Source organism: Bos taurus, chromosome 10, assembly GCF_002263795.3.
Source record: "Bos taurus isolate L1 Dominette 01449 registration number 42190680 breed Hereford chromosome 10, ARS-UCD2.0, whole genome shotgun sequence".
NCBI classification, from domain to species: domain Eukaryota; kingdom Metazoa; phylum Chordata; class Mammalia; order Artiodactyla; family Bovidae; genus Bos; species Bos taurus.
In genome coordinates this window covers 29,647,545-29,659,843 of record NC_037337.1, presented here as the reverse complement: position 1 = coordinate 29,659,843, position 12,299 = coordinate 29,647,545, and the positions used below count along the sequence as shown (strand labels likewise).

Below are 12,299 nucleotides of genomic sequence, written 5' to 3'. Positions count from 1 at the left end.
TACAGACCACTTTTCATTAAATTAGTTTTTTTTTTTTTTTTTAATAGAATTAATGGCTGGAAAAAAGTTCAGATTAAGAAAATAGTTTGAAAATTCAGACAATATGACCAAAATAGTGAGTACAGATTTCTCAAAATATTGGCTCCTTGATGTCATCTGTGACTCAAAACCTTCCAAAACATTTTTTTGAAAACAGAGGGAAAGCAAACCAGTAGCACATAATGAAACCCCATTAGGACAAAAAACAGTGATATAGTTATGATTACTATAGCCAGGCAATACCTTTTTGACCTTGTTTTTTTTCTCATAGGTCTCTGAGAGAGGTTTTTTCTTCTGCTGAGGTGTGTCTTTGGAGAATAAATACTCAAATTCGCTAGTATCCCGAATATCAGGTTCTTCTAAGGAATCCCATAAAGTTGGCGTAGAATTTTGGCTTAAAAGAGAAAATGGCAAGTTAAATGTAAGAACCAAAGAAAAGAGAATAGAATACAGTGACATCCTTAATTCATTTTTTAACTCCTTTAACAACTCTAATGAAGCTTGAAGAAAAGCTTTTTATGATTATACATTTTTAAATCAAAATATACTACAAAGCATTAAAGCAAACAGAGGTTTCCAAAACAGAATGGTCCTTGTGCGAGTACATGTTGTTTCGAGAAAGAACCAGAGAAACCCCGTGGGGCCAGAGCGCCGGGGGTGTGTGAGCTGCCCCTCCCTCAGTCTGTGGCATTTTCACAATGGGTAAAATGGGCATCGTATAAAGGCTGCAAGTGAAGGGAAAGGGAAAGTGTTAGTCGCTCAGTCCTTTGCCACTCTTTGTGACCCCACAGACTGTAGCCCGCCAGGCTCCTGTGTCCATGGGATTTTCCAAGCAAGAATACTGGAATGGGTGGCCGTTTCCTTCTCTAGGGGATCTTCCTGTTCCCTGGGACTGAACCATGGTCTCCTGCATTGCAGGCAGATTCTTTACCATCTGAGCCACCATTCTGAGACATTCCATGGGATAATTCCCAAATATAATGAAAATGGAGTGATAAAGTGAGGATTTATCCTCTTGTAGATTTTTTTCTATTTATTTCAAATATGGTTTTTGGGTTTAGCTCATATCAACTAAGTACAGGACTCAAATACGTACACAAATTCATATATATATATATGAATAGGCTGTGCTCATTTAGAATATTTGGTTTAAAATACACTATCTCAACAGTAGTATTAATAAAAACAAACAATGCCATTGCACCAGCCCCTACGGAGATCAGCTAAAGCACCCATGTGGAGACTGTTTTGTTTGTTTGCTTTTTTCTCTCTCTAAAAACAGATACAGCCTAGTTTTGAAACAAAGGGAGGAAAGACGATATGGGAAATCAAGTTCAAAAGAACTGCTTCTGAGAATGGCCTTAGATGGATTACTATTCAGGCTCCTTTTAGTCAGAACATATTTTCTAAATATCTACTTCCTTAACTTACTTTCTCAACTTACTTTCTCACCTTATTTTTAAACACTTTTAATGCCCAAAGACAGTTTACAACAAAGTCTTATCTACACATCAAATAGACACATCAAATGTGCATGTTTGTTATGATCCATAATATCTACAAATACTTATTTTTGTTTCAATATCTATTTTCACAGTGAATGAAAAGGAAAGAAACTACTATTACATAGTGTGGTCCGTACAGTTTTTTGATACTAAATGACAATTTTTTTTGCATTTGAAACTGTTGGCAACACTGTCTTTTCAGGCCTGAGTGTTCACATTTTGCTGTGTGTCTGCCTTTCCTGTGAAATATGACATTTGGCTTCTTGCCCATAACAAAACTGAACATTTGCTTTTCTCCACTTTTTGTGTTTTCCTATTACAAATAGCTGTGAAAAGAAGAGAAGCGAAAAGCAAAGGAGAAAAGGAAAGATATAAACATCTGAATGCAGAGTTCCAAAGAATAGCAAGAAGAGATAAGAAAGCCTTCCTCAGCGATCAATGCAAAGAAATAGAGGAAAACAACAGAATGGGAAAGACTACAAATCTCTTCAAGAAAATCAGAGATACCAAAGGAACATTTCATGCAAAGATGGGCTCGATAAAGGACAGAAATGGTATGGACCTAACAGAAGCAGAAGATATTAAGAAGAGATGGCAACAATACACAGAAGAACTGTACAAAAAAGAGCTTCATGACCCAGATAATCACGATGGTGTGATCACTGACCTAGAGCCAGACATCCTGGAATGTGAAGTCAAGTGGGCCTTAGAAAGCATCACTATGAACAAAGCTAGTGGAGGTGATAGAATTCCAATTGAGCTATTCCAAATCCTGAAAGATGACGCTGTGAAAGTGCTGCACTCAATATGCCAGCCAATTTGGAAAACTCAGCAGTGGCCACAGGACTGGAAAAAGTCAGTTTTCATTCCAATCCCAAAGAAAGGCAATGCCAAAGAATGCTCAAACTACTGCACAATTGCACTCATCTCACACACTAGTAAGTAATGCTCAAAATTCTCCAAGCCAGGCTTCAGCAATATGTGAACCGTGAACTTCCTGATGTTCAGCTGGTTTTAGAAAAGGCAGAGGAACCAGAGATCAAATTGCCAACATCCGCTGGATCATGGAAAAAGCAAGAGAGTTCCAGAAAAACATCTATTTCTGCTTTATTGACTATACCAAAGCCTTTGACTGTGTGGATCACAATAAACTGTGGAAAATTCTGAAAGAGATGGGATACCAGACCACATGACCTGCCTCTTGAGAAATTTGTATGCAGGTCAGGAAGTAACAGTTAGAACTGAACATGGAACAACAGACTAGTTCCAAATAGGAAAAGGAGTACATCAAGGCTGTATATTGTCACCCTGTTTATTTAACTTATATGCAGAGTACATCATGAGAAACACTGGGCTGGAAGAAGCACAAGCTGGAATCAAGATTGCTGGGAGAAATATAAATAACCTCAGATATGCAGATGACACCATCCTTATGGCAGAAAGTTAAGAGGAATTAAAAAGCCTCTTGATGAAAGTGAAAGTGGAGAGTGAAAAAGTTGGCTTAAAGCTCAACATTCAGAAAATGAAGATTATGGCATCTGGTCCCACCACTTCATGGGAAATAGATGGGGAAACAGTGGAAACAGTGTCAGACTTTATTTTTCTGGGCTCCAAAATCACTGCAGATGGTGACTGCAGCCATGAAATTAAAAGACGCTTACTCCTTGGAAGAAAAGTTATGACCAACCTGATAGCATATTCAACAGCAGAGACATTACTTTGCCAAAAAAGGTTCGTCTAGTCAAGGCTATGGTTTTTCCTGTGGTCATGTATGGATGTGAGAGTTGGACTGTGAAGAAGGCTGAGCGCCGAAGAATTGATGCCTTTGAACTGTGGTGTTGGAGAAGACTCTTGAGAGTCCCTTGGACTGCAAGGAGATCCAACCAGTCCATTCTGAAGGAGATCAGCCCTGGGATTTCTTTGGAAGGAATGATGCTAAAGCTGAAATTCCAGTACTTTGGCCACCTCATGCGAAGAGTTGACTCATTGGAAAAGACTCTGATACTGGGAGGGATTGGGGGCAGGAGAAGGGGATGACAGAGGATGAGATGGCTGCATGGCATCACTGACTCGATGGACATGAGTCTGAGTGAACTCCGGGAGTTGGTGATGGACAGGGAGGCCTGGCGTGCTGTGATTCATGGGGTCGCAAAGAGTCGGACGCCACTGAGCGACTGATCTGATCTGATTACCATTTCTCTAACGTAATATTTGAGGCATTTAAGAATATATATGTGACATATGTAAGTTGTATAACAGATAGTGAGTACCTGTGAAATCGTCGCCCGAGGGCTAGCATATTCCCAGTGAGGTACATGCATGTGTGTGTGCTCCTTCCTCAGCACCACTCCTGCCCACACTCACTCAACTTGAGTTCAAAACATGAACACCTTTAATGTTAAATGCTTTTCTCAGCTGCTCTTGGCAAAGGGGTTCTTGGTGGGATAAGACAACCAGGAAATTTTGGAGCATGCTGCCTCAGAGCTGCTGGATAGGGCCTCAGCAAGGTCTGGGAAGCTAAGGAGAGGGTGCCAAGAGGGAGGTGACGTCATGCACAAGGAAGATTATTCAGACCCATCCCCCCATCTCCTGCACCTGTACCATCTGGCCCCAGCTCCAAGGACTCTGAGTTCAGGTCAGCATGATGAGGGCGGTACCTCACTCATATACTGAAGTAAATTGGCTTTGGAAGCCATGTTGAGCACCTCATGACCATTTCCAACATTATGTCCATGGGAAAAGGCATTTGCAAAAATGAATCACAGAATTTTGGAATACCACTTCTCAGCAGGTTGCAGGCAACTGGGTTGGTGGGACAGTAACAAGGAGCCGCTCACAATGGACCATCTGCCATCATGGTCAACTTTTTCCTGACCACTGAATCAATTTTAGCTCAAAAGAAGAGGAAGAGGAAGGCAGAAGGAGGAGGAGGTGAGGGGAGAAATAATGGAGCGGGGAAGCATGCCGGCATAAGCAGGAAGGAGGGTGGAGCAGGAAGAGGGCAGAGGGAGAGGAAAGATGCTTTCTCATTAAGAAGGTACTTATGAGGAAGCCCAAAAAGGTGGCTGGATGAGTGTTTTTCTTTAAAAAAATAAAATAAATGGCTTTTCCCTACTCTAGAAACAGAAAACAGACATCAAAGAAAGCAAAACAGCGAAAGTTTAAAATCCCATTAGCTGGAGGAGAGGCAGTGTGTATATAATAGAGAAAATTCATTTTTTATTCCTAATTCCTCAGAAGACCAAGATCAAAATTTACCATGTATATTATGAAGTACTTACTCCTCTGGTGATACAAAATAGCACCTCTTTCCAAAGAACGATCCCAAATAATTTTACTTCTGTCCATAATGAGTAGTACACAGCATCTTCAGACCATTTTAAGTTAAAAGATGTAGTCATGCTCTGAGGTACAAAGATATTTTGAGGGACTCATAATAAGAGACTAAACCCCTGTGCCTAGAACTCAGGCTCAAAGCTGACATGTTCACCAAGCAGGGATTTCCTTAAGTCCCAGGTCAGGGAAGTGGGTACATTCATCTAACTTTTCATTTAGCTCAAAATGGACCTGCTGGTGGCAGCAGGACTTCAAACTCCATAGGCCAATTCTTCCTCTGCAGCCGGCAGTGTCCACATTTCCCCATTTTATAAGAAAGTCGGTCGTTTTGGATTAGAGGTCGGTCCTACTCCAGCCTGAGCTCATCTTAGCCTACCTAATTACATCTTCAACACGCCTATTTACAAGTAAGGTCACAGTCTGAGGGAAGAGGGAGGGGTCAAGGCCATTAGTAAATTAATGTGGGGGGAAGCAATTCAACTCATAACAAAACTGAAGCCCTAGATTTATGGCGAAGCTGATAAGAGCTTGAGCATTCAACTGTTTTCTCTCTCAAAATGTCCAACTATAGAAGGACAGAAAAAATGCAATGATTACCTCCAGCTTGTCTTTGTTGTCTTAAACAGTGAAGGACTCACATCTCCTAGTTGTTACTATTACGCCACTGATATGGTCCAGGCTATTATTTGCTCATGAAGTCTTATGGGAATGAAGCTGAGGCAGGTTAGGGAGACCCAAGTGTGGAACAGCTCTGTGTGCCCCCAGAACACACCATGCCAGGGCTGATGGGTGAGCTTCATCACCCTGGAATGACTGCACATTAATTTGAGAACACTAATAAGGGAACACAGCTCCAAATATTCTGAGAAATAGTTTCTTAGGAAATGTCAGCTGAGCCTTGAGTGGGAAAAGAGGAATGCTAGCTAGTACACTGGTTAATGGTAGGAGCTATTTCAGGACTATTTCATGGTTTTTTAATCATTCATTTGGGAAGTTTAAATATAGAGTATTAACATTAAAAAAAATACATTCGTGGCTCTTTTTTTGATGAGAGGAAAGGGGCTAAATACAAAGTACACAATCAACTTGGTTCACCATATGCTAGTATCAAGGTGTGCCCCATCCCGCCCAGAGTGATTTCCATCTACTTGCTCACCGAATTGCATGTTATTTTGTTCACTATCCTGCCGTTTCTAAGCAGAATGTTACAGAAATAGAAAAATTTTATAATTTGGGGAATAAGTTCAAAAATTTAAGTGTGAAAATCTATTCTATATTTGCTGTTCTTTGCCAACAAATGAACTTCACACCTAAAGAATAGTCAAGAAGCCACTCAGTATCTTTCTTATTGTCCTCCTTATGGGCTCCAAAATGAGGCAGAAGAAATCCAATCAGATCTGTCTGAGTGGGAATTTTCAAGCAAGCATCTCTTGCTGCCTTACAGACCCACCATAACAACCTATACAAATGGAAGATGCTTTTTAGCTACCTATCCATTGGCACTTTCTCTAAAGGGCAAAAAAGTATAAAAATGTGAGGGCGCTCAGTGGCAAGGGGTACCAGAGTTCAAGCAGAGAGAATTGATATTTTAATACTCCCCTCTAAACTCAACATTCAGAAAACTAAGATGATGGCATCTGGTCCCATCACTTCATGGCAAATAGATGGAGAAACAATGGCAGACTTTATTTTTCTGGGCTCCAAAACCACTGCAGATGGTGACTGCAGCCATGAAATTAAAAGACACTTGCTCTTTGGAAGAAAGGTTATGACCAACCTAGACAGCATATTAAAAAGCAGAGACATTACTTTGTCAACAGAAGTCCATATAGTCAAAGCTATTCATGGTTTTTCCAGTAGTCATTTATGGATGTGAGAGTTGGACTATAAAGAAAGCTAAGCGCCGAAGAATTGATGCTTTTGAAGTGTGGTGTTGGAGAAGACTCTTGAGAATCCCTTGGACTGCAAGGATATCCAACCAGTTCATCCTAAAGGAGATCAGTCCTCAGTATTCATTGGAAGGACTGATGCTGGAGCTGAAACTTCACCTGATATGAAGAACTGACTCATTTGAAAAGACTGTGATGCTGGGAAAGATTAAAGGTGGGAGGAGAAGGGGACGACAGAGGATGAGATGGTTGCATGGCATCACCGACTCAATGGACGTGAGTTTGAGTAAACTCTAGGAGTTGGTGATGGACACGGAGGCCTGGCATGCTGCAGTTCATGTGGTTGCAAAGAGTCAGACACAACTGAGCAACTGAACTGAACTGAACTGATTGAAGAGTTAATGACTCAGCTATGTCTGGTTCTTTGAATACAAAATGAAAAATTACACCTACTTGTTGAATATACACATCATAGGGCTGATGATACTATCCTAAAACAAGACAGATGTTCTAAAAATCTTCAGTGTACCTGAAGTATAGACTCAGGCTCAGTGTCTTTATGATTTTTCACTGATTTCAGGGATACAGGAGGAAACCCTAACATAGCTCTGGGCTCTTCTCTAATTTAGCAAATGAATATATGCCTTTAAGAAGGGTCTGACATAGAATATGTCATTTCTCCCAGTTATCAGTCCATAGAGAAAACAGAGAAGACCTGGTGGGGACATTCTTCCCAAAGCATTCTAGTCTCATTTATCCAAGGCATTCGCTACCATGTTTGAGAATGAGTGCCACACTGCAAAGACACTGAATGCATAAGAATACAACATCACCTGTGCAAAACCCTGCAAACTCACAAGCTGAGAATGGACCAGGGAGTTGAATTTACCTCTTATCACTTATTTGTATCCTAGTCCAGTACAGAGGCTTCATTGGACAACTGGGTTCAATGGCTGGCTTCCGAGGACACTGGCCAGAAGAGGGGCCAACTCCGAAGAAGAGTCCAGGCGGAGGTGGGGGTGCGAGTCCTGGGGGTGCTGGAGCAGGAGGAGGACCCCCGTTGTTGGGCAGAGGGAGAGAAGGAGGGGGAGGCGGGGGAGGAGGAGGAGGGGGAGGTCCAGCACTTGGAGGCAGAGGAGGTGGGGGAGGTGGTGGCGGTCCAGTATTCACAGGTGGCGGTGGAGGTGCTGGTGGCAAAGGTCCAAGTCCAGGTTGGAGGGGGGGCGGGGGAGGGATGGGTGCTGGTAGTGGTGGGGCAGGAGGAGGAGGGGGAGGGGAAGGAGTTGTTTTCTGCTGATTCAGTGAGCTGCCTTCCGCAGGTGGTACACAGGTGTCTTTGTTGTCATTTGGGGGAGAGAGTTGGCTTAAAGAGGAGATGTTCAGCTTTTTAGGTATTATTTGGTTACTTCTGGTTGTCTTGCCTTCACCTTCGCAGGGTTTGAGGAAAGTCTCTCTGTCTGTCTGGATGCACACATTTCTGAAAGTCTTTGGAGGGCAGTCATCATCCGTGGAGACACATACATCTCTCATCTCTTCGCATCCTCCTTGCCATCGGTGTTCTATCTCGTGTTTGAGATTCTCAATGGTTTCTTCTAGTCTTGCTGTTATTGCTGCATGCTCACCCCGGATGTGAAAGGCTTGAAGTTCAAACTGAGCCTGTAGAGATATCAATGGGAAAGGAAGCAAAAATTTTATAAAAGATCAGTGATCAGAAATAAAATATTGAATAGCATCCCCATACCACCAAAGCATAAGGCTGCACAGATATGGAAAGACAAGACTCATTCTTCTGAGAATGAGTGTAAATTTCACCTTATGAATTTTCCCAGGATTTAAATAGCTGGAGTAAAAACATAATTTCATCCAATCTGAGCTCACAGGCAACAATAACCATGGATTAAGGATAAAAGTAAAACAGTCATCTAAGAACTTCTACTGGTTTTAATATCAAATGCAAAAGAAAACTTTTAATAAAGATTTGAACATGACTGAATATACCTTTCATTACTTTTGGTTTTAGAAAAAGAACAAAAAAGGTCTGGAGATCCTTTTGGCTAGGAGCTGATACTCCCACGGTCATCCATAGAATGTCTCCCATCTGGAGTTTCCAAAACAACACAGCAGAAAGAAAAAACTCAGGAGGAAGTTATGATACATGTGCTCTTTTTTTTTTTTTTAAAGTTTCCTTATCAAAGCTGCCCATGATCAGTATTTGTGTCTGTTTATAATCATTCATAATACAGTAATTAAAAAAAAAACAATTTAAGTGCAAAGAAAATGAACCTATTAAGATACTCTATATTTTAAAGTATTTTATAGGATACCTGTCTTTTTAATGCTTATCTTTTCAGTTATGTCAATGCCTTGAATCCATTACTTTTCACTTACCAGCACAAACTAGCATACTCTTGGTTCTTAACTAGTCCATTTCCCAGCATTCGAAATTATTTAGCCGTTTACAGTTAACTGGGATGCAATCATTTACAAGTTTATTAGTTTTTCTAAAATTCAATTTAATAGTAATTAAGTATTTCTGGTGAACCTATTTAACTTCTTTCTTCCCCAATCAGACAGAAAACTCCAAAAGAAGAAATCAGGGGCAGTATCTGTGTCTTTATCTGTGTACCCCAGCAGCTAGAGAAGGAAATGGCAACCCACTCCAGTGTTCTTGCCTGGAGAATCCCAGGGACGGGGGAGCCTGGTGGGCTGCCGTCTATGGGGTCGCACAGAGTCGGACACAACTGAAGCGACTTAGCAGCAGCAGCAGCAGCAGCTAGAACAGCAAATACATGGTACTGATGAGATGGATGGATAAAAACCACTGTAATAGTTATATTCAGTCACTGTCCCAAGAGCCTTCATTATGGCTTATAAGACGTAGTCCACAAATATCTAGAACACCAAAGGATATAAAAGTACAGTTATATCTTACATTAAAAAGGTGAAGAAATATTTTCAATGGCCTAGTCTGTCAAGGTCATGACACAAGAAAAGGTGGCATTGTTTGGAACATTAGTTCTGAGTAAGCGTTACTGTTGCTAAGGATAATATTAGAGGAAGGAGATGAATAGATTTCTAATCATTCTTAAAAATTTCCAAACAATGCCATCTTCGTGGAGTCATAGGCATAAAACGAGGAAAGCTTCAGCAGTCAGGAGGAACGATGTACTACAAATACAAAAACAAAAATACAAATACAAATACAAAAGTCCATCCAATCTTTCATGAGTTCTACTATCTGAAAGGAACTTCACGCTTCATTCAACTATGTGATCAAGATCATCTTTGTTTGGACATCCTACCCATCTCCATCTCCCTCTCCCGCCTACCTCCACCCATATTTCAGCCCTGATTACCATCCTAAATTGTCACCAATATTTAAATTTCATTTTAGTGCCTACTTTAGTTCTGCCATAGCAAACTAAATGTTGAATGTTGTTCCTAACTTGTTCACCTAAGAAGGTGAACAGTCAGATAATATTCATTCATTATTTATTTGGCTGCACCGGGTCTTAGCTGTAGCATGTAGGATCTTTAGTTGTAGCACATGAACTCTTAGCTGTGGTATGTGGGATCTAGTTTCCTGACCAGGAATTGAACCCAGGCCCCCTTCATTGGGAGAGCAGAGTCTTAGCCACTAGACCACCAGGGAAGTCCCAACAGTCAGATAATGTTGATGAGCCAATACTTTTACACAATCTTCACCTTCTTAATAATATGAAAGAGTTACAAAGACAAGCTCCAAAAGGAAACTTTCTTCTCTCACACAACTGGATGATATCTACCCAAAGGTCCCCACCTCTCCCATTTCCCACCTCTCAACCAATGATCTTTTAAGTTGGCTGAATCTGGTGAACACATCTATACAGACCATTTTGATGGCTCTGAAATTCATCTGCTTAGTGTAGTGGGTAGAGCACAAATTGGCTAGGCTCCTTAACCTCTCTGTATATCATTTTTCTCATACAGAAATTGGGGGTAATAACAGAACCTCACAAGGTTATGAGAAGTACATGAGTGAATATATGTAAAACCAGAGAGGAGTGTCTGGAACACCAGGGGAAATATAGAAGTTTGCTACAATGGTAGTATTAATGGTATTACTACCAATGGTGTTACTACTTATGGTAGTAATAATACAATGGTATTGTTTTGTCTCTTTGCTGCCTGACAGATCACGGAGGCCAGGGGCCATGTCATCTTGCTTTCAGCTCTCAGCACGTTTTCCAGCACCTTGCTCTATCCTTCTAAAGCAAAAAATAGATACAAAAATCCTCCTTTAATCTCTTCTAGCTGTTGCTCTTTCTTTTCTCACCCTCCCTCTTTTTCTTCAGAGTTTTTTTTTTTTTTTTAAGAAAACACACAGCTCTTGCTTTATCTATTTTCTTATCCATGCTTCTTTCAACCAATGACACCTTGATGCTAGCCCCACTATATTACTGAAACTCCATGATTTGAGTGTTACATTTGATCAGCATCTTTCAGTGATTTTGCCCTCTCGGCTGCACTGTTAAAGTTGACTGCTGCTTTGCCTTGAATTTCTCTTTATTTCCCTGATCGTCAAAATTCTCCACCCACCCCTATTTTCTTCCAGTCAATCAGTGGACTCCTCTCCCTCCATTCATCCCTTAAATGTTGTTCCCCAGGCATGCTCCTTCCCATTTTACCTCACACTACACAATCTCTCTTGGTCACCCTGCATACTCATGAGGTAAATGACAGTCATTGACTCTATCGCAACTTCCAAACTGGTATCTTAAAACCATAATTCCAACTATCCTCTGAAACTGGTCTACCTGAATATTTTTAATCAGCCACCACAGAGTCAGTATGTCTGAAAATGAAGTCATGATGTCAAAGCTCAGTCTCTTCGTCCTCTGAAATTCTTCTTTGCAATTAGTAGCATCAACATCCTCCCAATGATCTCTTTCATAAACCTGGATATCATGATAGATTCTTTGTTCTCTCTCATTCCTAACAGATTATCGATGAGTTTCATTAACTTCTCTGATTCATTCCTTACCTTCTACCCCCAATGCCTCAACTCTTCATTGGGTCTTAGTTACCTGGACAGTGACAAGAGTCATCTCAATAATATTCCTGATACTGGTTTAGACACATTCATTTTTTAAATTCATATCTTTATTCCTTAAAATCCCTTCAACAACTGGCCATTACTTATAAGCTAACATTAAATTTGTTTAACATGGCCACATTGAAAACTCTTCTGTGTTTGCCCATTTTGTCCACTCTTGGCTCCTGCCTCTTCTCCAAATATGCCCTAGATTCTAGTTCCATATAACTTCTCTCTCTCCCAGGACCATACTCATGCACCTGGCCTTTGTAAATACTGTCCTCTCTTAACACCTCTTCTGTCTGCTGCAAACACCCAAGGTAAGGGGACAGATTATCAAACACAGATTCCATGGTGGCTTCCTCACAAACTGTACTTACTAATATAAAGAATAACCATGAAATTTCCATGTACTCCATATCAATATGCTCTAATAGCCCAAATAAAGAAACCAGT

General features: G+C 40.8%; 1 protein-coding gene across 11 annotated transcripts in view; it reads right to left on the bottom strand.

Moving 5' to 3' along the window:
- The window catches only part of FMN1 (formin 1), a 503,899-nt gene that overhangs the window by 238,114 nt on the left and 253,486 nt on the right, over positions 1-12,299 (bottom strand). For 10 of the 11 annotated variants that reach the window (XR_009496165.1, XR_009496164.1, XM_059890802.1 and 7 more), the window contains 2 exons: positions 7,659-8,425; positions 283-433 (listed from right to left, as the gene is read on the bottom strand). Coding sequence is in view for 9 of the 11 variants with exons in the window: in XM_059890802.1 (XP_059746785.1) it covers positions 283-433; positions 7,659-8,425 (918 nt within the window). In the remaining 2 variants the exon portion in view is untranslated. Of the gene's footprint in view, positions 1-282; positions 434-7,658; positions 8,426-12,299 lie in introns of those variants that run through there. The other variant, XM_059890805.1, reaches the window with a different exon arrangement.